Source organism: Solea senegalensis, linkage group LG19 (genome assembly GCF_019176455.1).
Source record: "Solea senegalensis isolate Sse05_10M linkage group LG19, IFAPA_SoseM_1, whole genome shotgun sequence".
In the NCBI taxonomy this organism is placed as follows: domain Eukaryota; kingdom Metazoa; phylum Chordata; class Actinopteri; order Pleuronectiformes; family Soleidae; genus Solea; species Solea senegalensis.
Genome location: NC_058038.1, coordinates 8682813 through 8700740, shown reverse-complemented (window position 1 = coordinate 8700740; position 17928 = coordinate 8682813). Strand labels below are relative to the sequence as shown.

General features: G+C 42.9%; 1 protein-coding gene across 1 annotated transcript in view; it reads left to right on the top strand.

Moving 5' to 3' along the window:
• The first annotated feature begins 7302 nt into the window (after nucleotides 1–7302).
• The window catches only part of arhgap23a (Rho GTPase activating protein 23a), a 70664-nt gene continuing 60038 nt past the window's right edge, over nucleotides 7303–17928 (top strand). The window contains exon 1 of the mRNA XM_044050106.1: nucleotides 7303–7777. Coding sequence (XP_043906041.1) covers nucleotides 7769–7777 — 9 coding nt within the window. The 5' untranslated portion in view covers nucleotides 7303–7768. The remainder of the gene's footprint in view (nucleotides 7778–17928) is intronic.

Below are 17928 nucleotides of genomic sequence, written 5' to 3'. Positions count from 1 at the left end.
ATGTTGGTGTACAGTTAAAGCTAGATTGTAGGAATACAATTAATGTTGTGCCTTGTACACTCTGTCACAAGGTTTAGACTTCTTGGCCGCTGTGCCTTTTTTTTTTTCTCTCTCTCTTTTCCATCGTGGCCATTAATCTACCGTTAGCCCTAGAACGTTAAAATAGATCCTGGTGATCTACAAACACAGTACCTGGCTTTGGATGGCAGCTGTGTCATTGCCTTTGTATTGCCATACGTCCCTTAATGCAAGTAGGCCATGATCGCTAACTGTGCCCGCGCCTTCATGGCTTACTTGTGTTATTGTACGTCTGGCCTTGCGCGTATAGTAATTTTACATAGACAAACATGGGTGCCTTCCGCGTCCATGCACAGTAAGTGAACTAACCTGTACTTTTCTTTTAGCATCAGTCAAGAGGAGCACCGACATCACTGCATGTCCATCCTAATTAGATTGCGTTTTAGTTAAGGTAAAATTTCAAATGTTAAGTGCAGTTTTTCTTTCGTGCTTGGCTGCTGTGCCATTACTATATTGCTCTGACCTGAATCTTGATTCTTCATGGCCACTGTGTCATGACTGTACTTGTCTTGGTATTAATGCCAGTCTATAATTTCTGATCTGTTTTTCCTACTAAGTTTTCCAGTGCGTGTGTGTTGACTGACTTGGACTGACGTTTATCTGACCTTTGGACCAAGACTAACACACCAATTGACTTACTGCACCAGAAAGGTGAACAAAATTTACTAGACTACAAGCAAATTCAAATTCTTTCAAAAACAGGTAAATTTTTTACCTTTCAGGTAAGTATTAAAGGCCTTTGCCACATGATCTTTGTGGGTAAATCGTGTCCACTCAATTTGTAAAGTTAATTTGCCTCTAAACATTTACAATGCCTGACACAATGGCATTACAATAATCAAATGTTTTTGTTTTGCGTTACTGAGTGCAAAGGCCTTTATTTACACACTGACGCATGCCAAGACTGCCGTCATGGCATGTGTCACTGTCTCTCTTGCTGGTCTGTCCGTCTCCCTCTCTCTCTCGCTGGTCTGTCTGTCTCTCTCTCTCGCTGGTCTGTCTGTCTCTCTCTCTCGCTGGTCTGTCTGTCCTGTGTGTCTTTCTGTCTCGTGTGTCCAGTCTCTGTCTTGTGTGTCTGGTATCTGTCTGTCCTGTGTGTTGGATTTAGTCACTTTTTTAGTCTCAACTTAAATGGATGATTTTAAAGTTGGTTAGTCTTGATGCGGAAATTCTGGTACCTTATTTTGAAATGGCTTTAATTTAAAAATTAGATTTTGGTCTTGAATCTCAGATATCGTAGTCGCATCTAGGACTGTTGACAAACGTGGAAGCTGATGAATCATGTAGTACATACATCAAAGTTTACTGTAGCTTGTCTAAAGTTCTTTCAAAGTGCTGTAAAAATGCAGTAATTGATTATGAGCTAGACCAGGTCTTCTAGTAACTGGTAATTTCTTTGATAAGATAACTGGTTCCTGATTTGATTATAAAGCTAAACTTTTGATTTATATGCAAGTGTAGTCACATTAGATTGTAGGTATTCAGCCCATGGATAATGTTATGATATACTTTAAATATGGCATTTGTTGGCACACTTTTGATATCCATTTAAGTCTTAAACTTTACCCACTGCCATCTGCCTTTGTAGTAGCTAACTGAAATCAAATTCAATATTAATGCTGACTTGTCTCACTCTGCCAAGTTTATTTCCCTCTAAAGCAGTTGAACCTTTTTGTGTTCATAGTCTTTTTGCGCGTCATGTTGGGAGGCCTCCCAGCAGGGGATTTTTATCTTCCCCTGCAAACCTATGCGTTACTCTCCTTAGGGATGCAGGGCTATCCTGCATAGTTTCTTTCATAAATGAGATTGTAGGTTGCAGGATTAGAGCACGTTTATTTTCTTTAGGAGGACACAAACCTGGCAGAGAGACAACTCGGATTAGTTAAGTGAAAGTTGCGCCAAATATTCAAACTTTTTATCTTTCAATACGATGATTTGAAATAAAACTTTTGTTCTGTGGGCTGAATTCAGACAGAAATCAGACAGAAGTTAGCTTCATGTTAAATACTGTTGTGCAAGTAGTCTCTTGTAGCAGGAGTGAGCAGCTGCAGCTTTTTAATTTATTTGATTTGTTTCTTGGATTGACTTGGTGTCTGGAGCTTTGTGGTTAAGAGTGATCATGTAAACGTGTAAACACAAGTGGTCTTTTGCCTCTTATTTGCGAAGCTGGCAGCTGGTTGAAATGATAGGACTTTATGGCTTGCCCAAAGTGGGATCAAATTTCACATTTTAGGCAGCTTGTAGAGTCATTAGGAAGATGCTTAATCCCAATTTCTTAGTTGGTTGCATGAGAAACTGCTATCTCTTAGATGTGTTGGCGAAGTTCCTCTGATTTTTGTAGACTTGCCCTAAAGTTTCTCTCCTCTTTAACTCTTTTTGAGCTATGCATTAAATGATTCCTCCAACTTGTCTCCATATCAATGTTTTTTCTCCCTGCAGTCTTCCACCACCCACTGCTGCTGTTGCGTCTGCTAAAGGTAGCTGTATCCTGATTCACTGCGTCTTCATGTGTTGGGTAAGAAGTGTCATTAGACTACTAACAATGTAAACACCTCTTAAATGCTTGATCTAATTTACCCAAATGCTTCATCAGTTTAGAACAGAAAATCATTGCATTTGACATTCTTAGGGTCAGTAACCTGACCTCTAAATGTTTGGGAAACCATGCAAAAGATCGCAAGCTCTCTGCATGACCCAACAGCATCGATGATTGAGTTATTTAATTGCTCAATTTTAAATCAGTCAAGATTTTATGAGCTGGGTCTTCTTCACACAACAGAGAACAAGGTAAATTGAGTCGACTCGTAACATGGTAAGGCATTTCGTCCTTCCCCTTCTTCTCTGTGTGTGAGGAAATCTGGCCACGGATCCTGACTGAGTGGCATTTCATGGCTGTGCAGTTTCCAAAATCAGACAAGGATCCATCTGATTTTGTGACTCGGCCTGTCATGATATGCATTTATCTTCCTCCCAAACAAAGGATTGGAATGGACGGGTTTGTAGTGTAAATCACATCACATCACTTGTAGATGGTGAAGCATTTGTTTAAATTGGGCTCAAGCATTTTCAGGCGTCTGCTTTGTCAATACTCTGGTGCCTCGTCTTGCTGAACACACAAGAAGCTCTGAATTGTGAAACTGCTGCCTCTTGCAGATGATACAACAGCAATGGCTGTCGAAAGGCTGCAGGGAGAGAACATGAGATCTGAGGACAGGAAAGTGGAATTGATTTCATGCTTAGCAAAATGAGGGTTTCAGCAGAGGACCTTTTTGTGGCAGGGCTACAGAATCAGAAGAAACGTTTGTCTGGGCAACTGGGAGATTTACAGTTTTTCATGCAGCCAACCAAGACATTGGGGTTAGCATCATCCCAAATGGCTGGCAAAGATTGCTTGTAACTGTCAGTGTAGGACAGGAAAGGCAGGTATAGGTTAGGGAGGGCATCCATCGGTGAGCTCTGACTGGATGTAAGGACCTGTCACACTTGACCAGGTGAGCTACCTGAAGATTTGTTTACTTTACTTTAGTTTTTTTCTGTGACTTATCAAATTCTTCCTTGTTTTGAAGAGATGAAGGCTGCAGCACATTCCTGGATCAGAGGACTCCATGTTGGACACCACGACCTGGAGAAGTCCCGTCTTGGATGGCTGTGGTGATTTCCACGGGATGACTTCAGGTAAGTTTTTTCGGATGTTACTCGATATGTTTAATCCATATTTACTAAATACTAAAGTGTGCTGACTCTTATTTATTTTATTTTTTTTGTTAGATGTTGGACCTTGCCAAAGTGTACACATGTCTCAATGGCTGCTACGTCACTCTGCCCAACAGGACATTGTCACCGAGAATTTTTTCATTTTTTAAATGGACTTTAATCCCCCCTGTCCCCACTGACCCACAGCCACACATGACAAAACACTGTACATGTGATGCATCACCAGACTAAAATACAGACACTGCTACTTTCAGCCTGTAATGTTAGACATTGAAAACTTGTATTTATTGTCTTCTTTATGTCAAGTAAAATTTTTGTTCTTAACTTTATGGTTGACTTGTATTTTCTGTAATGTTAGACATTGAAAATGTGTATTTATTGCCTTCTTTATATCAAGTAAATCTTTTGTTCTTAACTTTATGGTTGACTTGTATTTTTTCTGTGATGAGTGTTATTTTGACAAGTTCGTGCTTTGAACTTAAAGATGTGGAATTCTTTTAAAACGAATTGCACTGATCTGTTACTGTAGACTTGTGTTCGGTTGATCTTAACCAGAAAACTCAAACCCTATATGGATTTGTTCAAGGTTTTAAAGGGAATATAATAAATTGGACTCGAAAGCAGGGAATGGTATAGTGCTTACTTCTAGTCACTAACACTAAATATGACTAATGCATAAAAATATGCTACTGAACATTAGACTAATTTGCTTTAAAATGCCTTCTTTTAACTACAGATGTATTTTTAATATTTTATTTCATCTGGCTTTTCATTTTATCTTTTAATTCTGTCTTTTACACTTAAAGGTTTTATTTTTCTACTATGGAAAGCACTTTGTAGAGTTGTTTTGGAAAGTGCTATTAGTTGTGCTATATTAGTTATTTGAACAGTGTTGCAGTACCATTAATAGGAGCAACCACACATGTAAATATTTCTGACTGTCTCAGCCTCAGGTCGGTGATGTGATGAATCACAGCTAGATAACACACATCCACACATTAGTGCAGCTAAATAAAACACCAAAGTGTGAGGAACAGATGTACAAGATGTTTCCCAAAGTAAAGATCAGACCTGGGACAACCGAGCAGCAGACAAACACCGGTGACCCAAGATGGAGAGAGGAGCGAGGAGACGATTCTTCCACTCTCAGCATCCAGTGCATCATGAATTCGACAGGAAGAAGAGATGACTGACATTTTGGTTGTGTGATGATGGGGGGGGCTGATTTTTTTTTTTTTTCACCAGTCAATTATTTTTAGGATTCACAGGAAAATCGTCATTGACTTTTTTTTGACCGTCCCCACCTAATGAACGTGTGTACCAAGTTTCGTTCACATACTTTAAACCCGACCGCAGATGACCTATTTGCAGGACAAAATCAGCGCTAATACCTTCCTTAGCCTAAACCCACACCCTGAAACCAGGTCTTAACCCTGAAAAAGCAGAGACAAATGTCCCCACAAAGATAGACTTGTTTGTTTTTTTGGACCTCACAGAGATATTAAATACAAGTTATCACACACACACATTTCACTGTCATTTCACTTTCAAACTGCATGTTTTTGTTGTAAGCAGATCAAATGACGCTACGGCAGGGAGTAGCCATTTGAATAAGAAAAGGAATATATATATATATATATATATATACATATACATATATGAATAGGAAAAGTATAGGACATGGATGTGCTGCTGCTGTAACCTGTGAAACATTCCTGTGCTACACACACACACACACACACACACACACGCACGCCTGCCACACCACTCCTAGCATGTCACAGCTATGTTATGTGTCCACTGGATCAAAATAAGTGTGAACAGGTGCTCCTTTGTTTTTCAGCTGCAGAGGCCTTTGTTTGTCCCTGCTGTGGTATTTTTGGGCAGTTGATGCTGTAACTTGTTTTTATTGTTTTACAGTGTTTGTGATTTCTTTAAAAGGGAAAAATACTCTCACAAATCCCTCACTGGCAATGCTGCAGCCTATTTTGTGTTTTCTTCCCCTGGTACTTGCTTGGCTATTTTGAATAGATGATAAAATGTAGAGTGGCATCACCACCAGATGTTTCAGGTTGTTGCTGGATCTAAAAACACATTAATCAAAGAGAATATAAACATATGTTCCCCCCTTGCAAACATCAAACAATGCAATGAGAAATCTAAAGCTGTGATAAGAGATGCTTTGCAGGCAGCATAGCCTCGATGTACCCTCTGCAACTTCAAGATTTCTACTGTCACCTATAAGAAGATATGAAAAATAACCTGTAGAACACAGCGCATTTCAGCTGCTGTTTTCCATTACTGTGTTTAAACATACAGTATATACAGAGGAGATATTTTTTCAGCACAACCAAGGTGTTTTTTTTTCATTTTCACCAACTATATAAACACACCTGAGCAAAAAGTACTCAAAATGTTTAAAATCGGATTTGAATTTGGAAAATGTGTAAATACGCATAGACACATTTCATCACACACACACATAACTCATGGAACACACTGTGAACACAAACTACAGTTTGGTGTTGGGGTTTAAATCGATGCTGCACACAGTGTGACCTTTGATGCCAATTTGTAACCACATCCCCTCTCTGCAGCACCTGTAACTTCCTCCAAGCTTCCTCCGACTGCCTGTAGAGAGAGAGTTTGGGGCAGAGAGACGTAATACAATAGGTGTAAGGGAGAGGGAGAGAGAGAGAGGGGGAGGGGAGGGTAAATAAAGAAAAAGGAGGCAATGAAAGAATTCAGAAAGGGAGACGGAGGAGAGGGGGGAGGATGGAAGTGGGGTAAGGGGGTTCGCCTCTGTGCTCGGCCATGATGGCCTTCAGCTGTGGAGTTCCTGTTGTTGTGGGGTGGGAGTTTCCCTCAGTGTAGGTCGAGAGGGAAACGACAGAGGATGTCTTTTTCCTGGCTGACCAAGAATGCCCGGGCTTCGAGGTCTCTCCTCTTCCCTCCCTCATGTGCGTGTTGGTGTCACTGCTGTCCTTCTCTTTGGACGTCACTCACACACACACACACACACACACACACACTGATGCATGGACGTCTCTGCAGAGAGAGGCGGGTGCTGGGGGAGCAACATTCCTCCCAGGGGCACAGAGATGTCTGCTCTCAAAAAAACAAAAAGAAACATCACCAGAGGTTGGACTACACGTCCCAACATGCTCCCCCCAACAACAGAGGGGGCGTGGTCCATGCATCCCATCAGCCAATGGCTTTATGTTAAGAGAGCTGTGGTTGGTGTGTTGCACGGCAGCTGTTGTCAATGGCAACAGAGGTTTTCAGGGAAGCATGAGCTGGACAGCTGGTAGAGGGTCCCACAGTCCTCTGCCGGGAGTCACATGGTCTCACCGCCAGCCAATCTCTCCCCACCGCCCTCCTCTCTCCTCCACTCCTTCTCTCTCATTTGCTCGCTCCTGCTCTCCACGGCTGCAGCAGCAGGGGGAGGGGAGGTGGAAAGAAAAGAGGGAAGTGGAGAGAGGGAGAGAGGGAGGGGAGGGAAGGCAAGGGGCCAGCAGCACACACACACACACTGGGAACGAGTAAAAAAAAAGAAGAAGCTTGAGAGCGAAAACGGAGAGCGGGAGTCTCTTCCCTCTGTGTGTGTGTGTGGTTATCTGGGAGATAGGTGAAGATTCCACACACGCCCTGTTAGGCTTCCAGCCTCCACCCAGAGCAGCAGGACAAGGAGAGAGGACGAGGAAGAGAGACAAGAGAGGAGTGTACCAGGCTGTCACAGTCAGAGACACAAGGACAGACAGAGCCATGCCTCTGTGGAGCAGTGCAGCAGCAGCAGCAGCAGCAGCAGCAGCAGCGGGTTGCCAGGCTGCCTCGCCTGTGTGAGGAGAGCAAGACTGGGTTTGCCTTTTTTTTGGGACTATAGTGAACAAGGACAAGACGAGGGAAGGAAGGAGACAGCCGGAGAGATCTCGTGCCATGACTGGGAACAGGAGGAGGGAGCAGGCTCGCTGAAATCATGGACCAGGTGAGGATGGAGAGGAGGAGAGGGATGTGAAGGGGACCACACATTTACACCTCACTCAAACAAAACACACACAGCAGCAGCAGCAGCAGCAGCAGCTCGTGGTGCGTTCATAATATCTATCCTCAGCTTTTTCATCTGCCTCAAGGCAAAAACTAAACATGCTTCACCCTCTCACCCAACCTCTGATGAGCTACGACTCACCCTGAGGTTAGAGGTGGAAGCAGAAACAGGGCCGGGCAGAGGCGCTGCCATCAAAACAGCTATCAGCGGCTTGTCTTTACATCCCAGTGCTTTTAAATCAGCAATGATTGAATGAAAGAAAAAGCCTAAAGAGAGGGGTGTGGCTGCTCCCACAGCATCATCACTCCTCTCACTGTGACCTGAGTGAAGCTGCTGCTGCTCCGTTAAAAACACCGCGTTCTCCTCGTGTCGCCCGCCTTTGCAGCACTTGTCACCGGCAGCTCCACTTGTTTACACAGACAGCAGAGCTGTGAGAGCAGCTGCCTGATGGATCCCCCCCTCTTTCTCTCATGCACTTGAAAGTATCCTCAGAAAGCGACAGTGTTTAGGAGTGTTGTTTTTTTCTTTTTTTAAATATTTGGTTTGTTTTACAACCTGTTTGACAGAGAGAACTCTGGGAGAGTGGAGGCCGGCTGCTGCTGTCAGGCTACACAGTGTGCATGTGTGTGTTTGTGAGCAGGCTGCAGGCGGCCAGCTGCTCGTAGTTGAAGCGTGTGATGAATGGTTTAGCACTCAGAGACGCCCTCTCCTCTCTCCCCCCTCGCCTCTGTCGCCCTCATCATGCTGCCAGTGCTCATCCCGCTCATTGATTACCTCATCCACCCGTCCCTCCCTCACTCCCTCCGTCTCTTCTGTAGCGTTGTCTCCTCTCTTCTCCTGAGGCGAAAGTGGTGCGAGCATCAGGTTTGTCTTGAAGGAGAAGCAGAAGTGTGGGGTAAGGAGGAGGAGGAGGAGGGCGAGGAGACACACCCAACTACTCCAACCCCTCCTTTCAGTGAATTATACATGTGCACCGTGAAGGGAGCGTCTTCTGTTCTGTCTGTGTGTCAGGGTGACAGCTGAGGTGATGTCATCGCTGCCCAGACAATGTGTGTGTGAGTGTGTGTGTGTGTGCGTCGCTGAACTTCACTGAAAAACAGCATTTACATATTTCAGTGAAGTTAAAAGAGTTTCCTTTTTTTCTTCTGCTTTTTCTTCATTTCTTCAGTGTTGGTGAACACATGAATGATGCCACACGTATGGGTCGCGACCTCTGTGTCGTGCACACACACACACTCTCAGAGAAAGAGAGAGAGAGACAAACTCTTGAGTATCAGTTCACCGCCTGAGATGAAGAACGAGCATGTCGCCTACAACAGCACAAATAGCTCACAGGAAATGAAGACTATTTATAAAGACGGTGCCGTGATGTGAGACGCTGACACAGCACTGGCACTGACACTGGCACACTGTGAACGGACTGTGATGTAACAGCTAAATATGATTACTGTACTTCCTGTTGATCACGTGACCGTGTGCATGATTGTCATGTAGTGGTGTGGCCGTGAAGCTTTATCTCCTCCTGTGTTTCCTGCCGTCGGCCTCTCTCTGCATGTGTGTGTGTGTGTGTTTACACTAAAATGGGCCCAGTTATCCTGCAGTTCCAGGATGACTCTGGATGTGCCGTCTTTGGAAGGATTTTACTCTCCTTTGGTGGCGTAAACACACGCTGATGTGGTCGTTAAAAAAACATAAACAGAGACATGCAGCGATAAGGAGGGCGGGCAGTGGCTCAGTGAGGAATCAGAAAAGCCTGGTGATATAAAGTGTCCGTGAGAGCGACGCAGCGAGGGCAGCAGCAGAGTCCGTCTGCGGTGGAGGTGACTGCTTTCATAAAGTTCAGACGCACAGTGACTTTTACAAGAGTTCTCGTGCACAGCACTTGCCTGAGGATGAATTAAATGTCAGAGCTGCTTGAAAATCATTCTGGGTCATTAGTTCTCCCCGATCAATAGTCATTAAGGCAGACCTGGGTCGGGCTGTGGTGTCTGTGTGGTGTCCTGTCAACTGTGGAGCTGGAAATGGAGTTGTTTGACCACATCCATTAGAGAGAAACAAGTGTTTTCTTTTCTCTTCTGCAACAGCACAAGCACCAAGAGGAAGATTAATATCTACAAGCAAACTTTATTACATGTTCTCTGTTGGTGTAGCAAATCTAGTGCCTGACCTTTGACCTCTGGCCTTAACAAGACTGTCATTCACTGGTTATTTTCTACCATATATATACATCTGAAAACTTCAGAGATGGTTGTGAGATCGGTTTGAACTTCAACAAGTCGTCTTCACTTTTTCTACATGTATGAATGCACTGATGTGATTGTCTCGTGTGGACGTTTGCATTAACACTTACACCAGGGGTGTCAAACTCATTTTCGTTCAGGGGCCACAAATGGCACATTTTTATCTCAAGTGGTCCGTACCAGTAAAAATAGTAAAATAATAGCATAATAACCTATGAACAACAAGAATGCCTTTGTTTTTCTCCTTTGTTTTACATTTAATGAAGGATATTTTTACAAAACATGACATTTCTTGAGATATATAAGTGCAATTTCAACAATATTATGCCTAAACTTATTATTTACACATCACATCTGGATCTATAAAGGCACAAACATTTAGTCACTGGTATCTGGAAGATAAAAATATTGTATTTGACATTACGTTTAGATTGTAATCGTAGTGTGAAATTTTAACAAATTCATCCTATGGGCCGGATTGGACCCTCTGGCGGGCCGGTTCTGGCCCCCGGGCCGTATGTTTGACACCCCTGACTTACACTCTACACCTAGTGGAGGGAATCCTTCTTCACTGATGTGGACTGAGGTGACGACGCTGCTGTGTTTACTCTGCTGTCTGAACATGACTCTCCCCGGAGGCTTGGTTTGGATGACAAGGCGACATATGTCTAACTGTAATGTGGTGTGTGCGTGTGTGGCTCTCAGCCAGAGTTATCTGGCAAATTGTTTTGTCTGTTTCCCATAGATGTGACTGAAATGGAATGCGGACAAATTTAACCCAGAGCGAAGCAGCAACAGCAGCAGCAGCAGCAGCAGGGGGAGATATTTCATGAGAGTGAAAGTGTGCATTTGAAAGTGTGTGTGTGTGTGTGTGTGTGTGTGTGCGTGAGTGAGAAGAAAGAATGTTATTAAGTTACAAATGATATAGTGAGAGGGAATGTGAACAACAACAAGTGTGCGAGTGTGTGTGTGAGAGAGAGAGAGAGAAGGATAAAGAGAAAGAATGAGAGCCTGATTGTGGAACAGGTGGTCTAATCTGATGCCCCACCCATAGACCTCCAAACCCCCCACGGCCCTCTGATCTGTGGACTCTGAGGAATGTCTCGCTCTATTGTCCCGAGGAGCAGACACTAATAGAGAGACTCTGTGAGCATGAACTCTGTGTGTGTATTTGCATCTCAATGGAAATGAAACACACACACATATTTAAGCATATACATACATATGTCGCTCTTCTCACCCATGCGGAGGATCTGCTGCTGACCGTTTGAACAACAGGAGTATTTTTCATGTGTAGACGACGCACACAGACTCAGACGCTGAACTACTTCCTGGCTTCCTGAATCACTTTCATCTCAATAATGTCACTTTTGTCGCGGCTTCATCTCGTACATTTACACTTAGAGGATTTAACCTTGTGCAATCTTGGGCAGAAGTTTGAACGCTCACTTATCTGTGTGTCGTTGAAGTGTGACTCCTTTTCCTTTCCACAACTTTATCAGATCATCGACAGCATAGATTATTCACTACTTTTAAATCCTTTCTTTTATTCTCAAACAGTTAAATCAAAGTTTCAATAAGAAATGTTCAAAACAAAAATTACAAAAAAGTAAAGCCTCTGTATCATATTGCATATTCATATTCAATATTGCTATTTCTACTGAAACTTATTTAATGCACTTTATAGTTTTTCTGCACAGTTGTTGTTGTGATAAAAACACTTAAATTCCCCCCAGTTTCTCTTTCAGTACGACATGTTGCACATCCTTCACAGAGTAAAAATGAAGATGTGAACGATGTCAGTACAGAGTTCATGTCCTATAATCAAGTAAACGCCTGCAGGCAAACAATGGTCAGATTGTCCTGTGAAAGAAAGGAGGACGTCCACGTCCTGGAATTAAACAGCTCCTGCTCGTCTCAGGACGAAGTGCTCGGTTTGGACCCAAAGCTCGATGCACTTGTGGGGGTCGAGCGAGCAATGAATGAATGAATGAATGCAGATGGCAGAGTGGCTGGCTGGGAGGGGTGTGTTTCTTTTTCTTCTTCTTCCTGCGGGGGAGGTCAAAGGTTAACCTGTGTGGTTAAAGCCCTTCCTGTCAGCACAGCCCATGTCAGGGATCTACATGCTGATGACACAGGATGAGCAGCTGAGCTGAGATAAATGGAACAAAGCGGAGGGATGATGTTTATCAGAAGTATGAGGTGATCGTCCAGTCAGGAGGCTGCGAGTTACTGCGTCTTTATTTAATTCTTAATTTAACCTAAATGGGTCGGCCTTGGCGTGCACTGAGCTCAGCGGAGTTCTCTGACCTCTTTCCGGCAGTGTCCAGGTGTTTGTGTAAGGTTGTCAGTCTGGAATGAGCAGCTGTTCTATTACTTTGTTCATCATGTGCACGAGCAGCACCGCAGCTGCTTATCAGTAATAAACTCTGTGCCTCACATCAGCCACTGACCTACTGACCTACTGCCCCGATTTTCAGACGACTGAAGAAATGCTCTGGTTTTCATCACAGCGAAAACTGAACTCAGATGCAGCACATTTTTATAGATTTAATATGTTAGCAAGACCCGGGTTCACGACGCGGTTGGAATAAAGTGTGTGGGGTTTTCTCCAAAAAACATGCAGATTAGGATTAGGTAAATTGGCCATATATGTGACAGCTGGGATTGGCACCAGCAACCCTCATATGGAGGATAAAGCGGTAGAAGATGGATGGATGTATTCATTTCCTGAGTTATATATTGAATATATGGGATTGTGCTGTTTGGTGAAGTGTTAAAAAAATAGAGTTAACGGTAGGGTTAGAAATCCTGGAAAAAATGAGCCCCTTTCTTCAGATTCCCTTCGAAGCCACGCCTCCAGAGCACAGGAACGCACAACGAACACAGATTCACGAGCACTGCATAGCATCGGTAACTTTCAGTACTTTTCAGTTAATGATAAAATGATCCAGAAAATGATCTCCCACCCTATAACTTTAATTAAAAGAAAGAAAGAGTCTCATCTTGTCCTCGTTCAGTCTCTGGTTCACACATTGACAGCAGAACACACTGTTCCTTCACACTGTTTTACAATCATCACCATAAATCCTGTTTTAATCCCACTGATGGGGACAGAATGAAAACCTCACCATAGATCTGTGTGTGTGTGTATGTGTGAGGACACAACTTTTTTTCACATTCCCTCCATCCTTAGCCCGCCTTTTCCTGTCAGCGCAGTATGGAGCCCCCTTGTGGCCTCCACATGTAACTGACTGTCTCTCTCTGTGTATTTTGCACAGGGGGTGAGGATAATCTGTTTAGTGGAATCTTTGCAGCAGATGGTCGTAGTTTAAACTCAAACGTGAACAGTTTATTTCTGCTGTTGACTCTGATGACTGTGCACATTTATATTAACACTCTATAATCCTCTCTGTTCTTTTCTCTGGTCAGTCACTTGTTGATCAAAGTCCAGGAATTTAGGCAATTTATAACAATATATATGTATATATATATATATATATATATATACATATATAGTGATATAATTTCCTTCAATATGTAGCTTTTTGCGTCACATTGTTCTGTTGATTAACGACTTAACCAGGATTTTCTTAGAAACAAAACACTTTGATAACATATCACCCGGCAAAAAAAAGGTGACCATTAAATTGAATACAATATTCTCTTCCTTAATATCTGCACATTTTCTATAAATCTGGCCAAAAAAAGCCAAGATAAATCAGGGTTTTCTTTCCCCTGGACTTTTTCAAACATAAGTCTGATGAAGTTTTCATAATGTATCTTTGATTTCTTTCAAAGTAAAGTGTCAGTGAGTGAATGCACAACTACTGTATGTAGCGTTTGCATTATTTAAATGTTTTTATGATTGTGACTCATACATGCATTATCATTGTGTACATTGTGTATATTTCCTCCTTGTGCAGCCTCCTCTCCTCCACTTATAGCCACGTCTAGACAAACTTATCTCAGAAGCACTCCAGGGATTAGGATATGATCTCCTCGTACATACAGGATTATTTCATTGACTGCATATACTGTGAGAGCTGCGGCTCTGAGCTTCTGCTGAAGGAAATCTGTCACTGGCTCATTTAATTAAGTCACAAGAACGTTTTATTTTATTTTTATCACTGGAGGATGAGTCTGTGGTGGTTTCTAAAGTTACTGTTTATCAAACAGAACGTCAGGTTGAAATTAAAAACACAATATATGGTTTATAGCATTTCCAGGAAACTCTCGGTTTGCTTATTTCATTAATACCTCAGAGGATTCAAAGACATTATATTCAACAACATTCGTCACGCTTGTTACCGACATCTTTCCCAAACGATAAAATAAACATATCCACGTTTTCCAATTGTTCTTTTTCACTTGAACCATAACGATGATAAGTGAGTTATTTCAGGACAAACCTGACTCATCACTGACCAGCAGAGAAATCTGTTGTAAATATTTTGTTTCACTCATATCACAGCAACTGGTTCCCGACTTCTTCGTTGTAACTCATTCTTGCCGCATATTTCCATTGTCCACCCAACGCCCTGCCTCCTTCTGCAGGAAGTGATGCTCGAAGCAGGAAGTGGAATTGTGAAAGGTAAAGAGTCTGCGAGCACATTTAGGCTCAATGAAGTGACAGCAGACTGCAGGAAGGAAACTCACAGTGTTGCTACTGGAAATACGAGCCTCTGTTTATTTTTCCATCCCTGTCTCTCAATCGAGGTTTAAGGGAAATGAAAAGGAAAAGGTGGACGTTACATTTATAGTAACAGCGTGGAATACCCAGGTGATTCACTCGTTGTTGTCTGCACATGTGAGGATTTAGATGGATTGGAGACAGACTGGTGGACTGTGACAGTGACACCAGAACATCCACCGTTCTCCCTGGTCAGACTTGGGCTATTTCCTTTTTTCTTTTTCTTTGTTGGGATGAGATAAACGGGAAGATAACAAATTCAATAGACCACCACCCAAAGCCACAGCTGCCCTAAATTGATAGCATTGGTAATGGTTATGTTTCTGTAATGGTTAATACGGTGGTTAATAGAAGCTCTTTAACCAAAAATGACATTTTTAATGCTAAAATATAACTATTATTGAAGGAATTGAAGAAAAATTAGTAAAGCACATTATTATTTCTTGATTTAGATGTCAAATTATAGTTATTTACTTGCATTCCTGAACAGAAAATTGTGTTTTCGTAGTTGGACGTTATGTTTGGTTAAATTTTGACTTCTCCAGAGAAGTAGCCCAGTGAGCCAGTTTAAATCTGGCTCACTGGGTAGCTCATCTGCCATTTGAGTAGCTCATTGGATATTTACATTAACGAGTAGTTGTGCCTAATAAAGTGGCCGGCGAGAGCACATGAGGCCAAGTAGATGTGGATACGGATGCTTGTTTCAGTGGAAACGGGGGCTGAAGTTAAAGGGAGTTGGAGCTGAGTAGGTCTGAGTCTGTGGTAAATCCACCACATCCAGTCAAAGGCACAAGATGGTGTGGTGTGGTGTGGTGTGTGTGTGTGTGTGTGTGTGTGTGTGTGTGTGTGTGTGTGTGTGTGTACATTTTTGGCCTCAGTGAGTCATACTCTCCAGTGTCCGACCCAAGCGAACGCCCTCTCCAACATCCAGAGCCCCAATTTGAATGTGTCTCTTTCTCGGCGGAGGACTCAGTGTCCACAGGCTCGTGGTTGTTTTCTGTTTGTGTTATCGAGTCCTGCAGAGGAGTGAGCGGAGCAGCTGCAAGACAGAGGGGGGGACTACAGTGAATTGTAGTGTGTGTGGGGGGGAGACAGGGAGAGAGAGGATGGGTCAGCGAGTCAGAAGAGATACAGTGACCGAGTGAAATGAGGGTTAGTCTGCTGTGACAATATAACCCTCTTATAAAACATTATGGCCACTTTTACCTTCCCTGCCATCGTTCTGCTAAATGGGATCAAGTCAAGTCACTTTATTTGTGCCCCAGTGCATCAATTTGACAATGTTCAATAAAAAATATAAAGATAAAGGTGCTCCAGTCTCCTGACCTGTAAACATGGCACAAACTACACTGCAACATCAGCCTCATTACAGGGGAAGTTGTTCTTGTTTAGTTTTTTTTACCTAAAAAGATATGTTTTAACAAGATAATATTCTAAACTTTCTTGTGATAAACATATACAACTTTCTTCAATTTTGACCATTTCTTTCCTCATTTTAACGAACATTACAGTCTGAAAGTTTCAAGTTTCCTAGCCAATTTTTCTTCTTTGCACTGTAAAAAGACTGAATAAATGAATAGGAAATATGACTTGTTCAGTTGTGCAAGCTACTTTTACACACACGCTTACATTCTTTGTTTTGAACAGCACCGGCCTGAGCAGAGGTTGCAGTGCAGCCTCGCAGTCAGGTTTCAGTGTGTCGGTACAGGACACTTACAAAGCCCGTGTCTGTGTCTGACCGCTCAGCTGTTCCCGCCTCTCGTACCAGTTGTCCCGCCAGACAAAGAGGACTCCTCCTGTCGCGCAGAGAGCCGATATTTACAGCCCTGGCTGGAATCCACACAGGCCAGGGGTCGGCGCTCACCCCCTCCCCGCGCTACCCGCACAACCCCCTTTGAAAGGAGTCCACAGGATCCTCTGTGTCAACAGGCAGCCAGACCATGACCCCGAGTGAACAGAAAGACTCCGTCGCTATCAACATCTCTTTCACACAAGCACATAAATATCACCATAGTGTCTCCATCAGCTGTTTACACTCATGTATGTGTTCATATGTACATGCTGACGTATATACGTCTTAAGCTGCAGATATTTCTATGAGCGTTTCTGCAGCTGCCCGTTAACGTCTGCATCTCGCACCAGACACGTCTCGTGTTATCAGGCCCAGTGAACGGTGAAAATCAGCTTTTTATTACATTTGCGGTGAACGCAGTGAGAGGGTTCCTCTTCCTCATATTAGATGAGCTGAAAGCAGGAGACGCTGCAGCTCAACAGGAGTTGCACATGTTGTCTTTTTTTGAGGCTCTTCAGGCGCCTTCATTAAAGCTCCAGTGTGTAACTTATTACCCGAAGACTTCAGCTTGTCTCTCACACATTCACACAAACGGATACATGCACACACGCAGCGACATCTGTGAACCTCTGCCACACATAAGATTTTTTGCTTTCCACAATCCAAATACTTTCACTGGCTACATGTGCATTTTAGAATTGATTTCAAACTTTTAATGTTTGTTTTTAAAGCACTTAACGGCCTCGCCCCAGACCTATTTAACAGAAATTGTAACTGTTCGCAAGCACAGCAGAGATTCAACCAGCTTATGCTTGATGTGCCCAGGTCTATAGAAATAAAGTTCATTACATTACATTCAGGAAGTCCATGTGTTGTGGTCAACTTTGCGAATCTGATCGTTTTTTTCCGTCTCTTTCTCTACGGAGCTCCCCCTTGTATCTACCGCTCTATCGTCACTGTCACTGCCACATTGACTGTCTAAAATAACGCTATTGCTGCCTTGATCTTATAACCAGTGCCAGACTGGGAGGGAGGGATGTGTGTGTGTAGTTCAGTAAAGATATTTGTGTTTCCCGCAAAAATCCAGCATAGTTGCATGTTAACATAGTGTTACTTGTCTAGGTTTATCCTAAAAACTTGGAGCTGCACGATGCAGTGAACAGCAGCAGCTGTATTTTGGAAGTTGGACCTTTTGCAGATAGTTGCTTAGAGATGTCTTCAATGTCAAGGCAATCATGCTTATGAGAAGCCAAAATCATGACCATGATTGTCAAGTCTAACTGAACTCTCAGGTTTATTTTTAGCAGTAGAATCCACTTTTGGAAACTTTTCACGAGGCACTTATTTGTGTTTTCAGCCAAACACT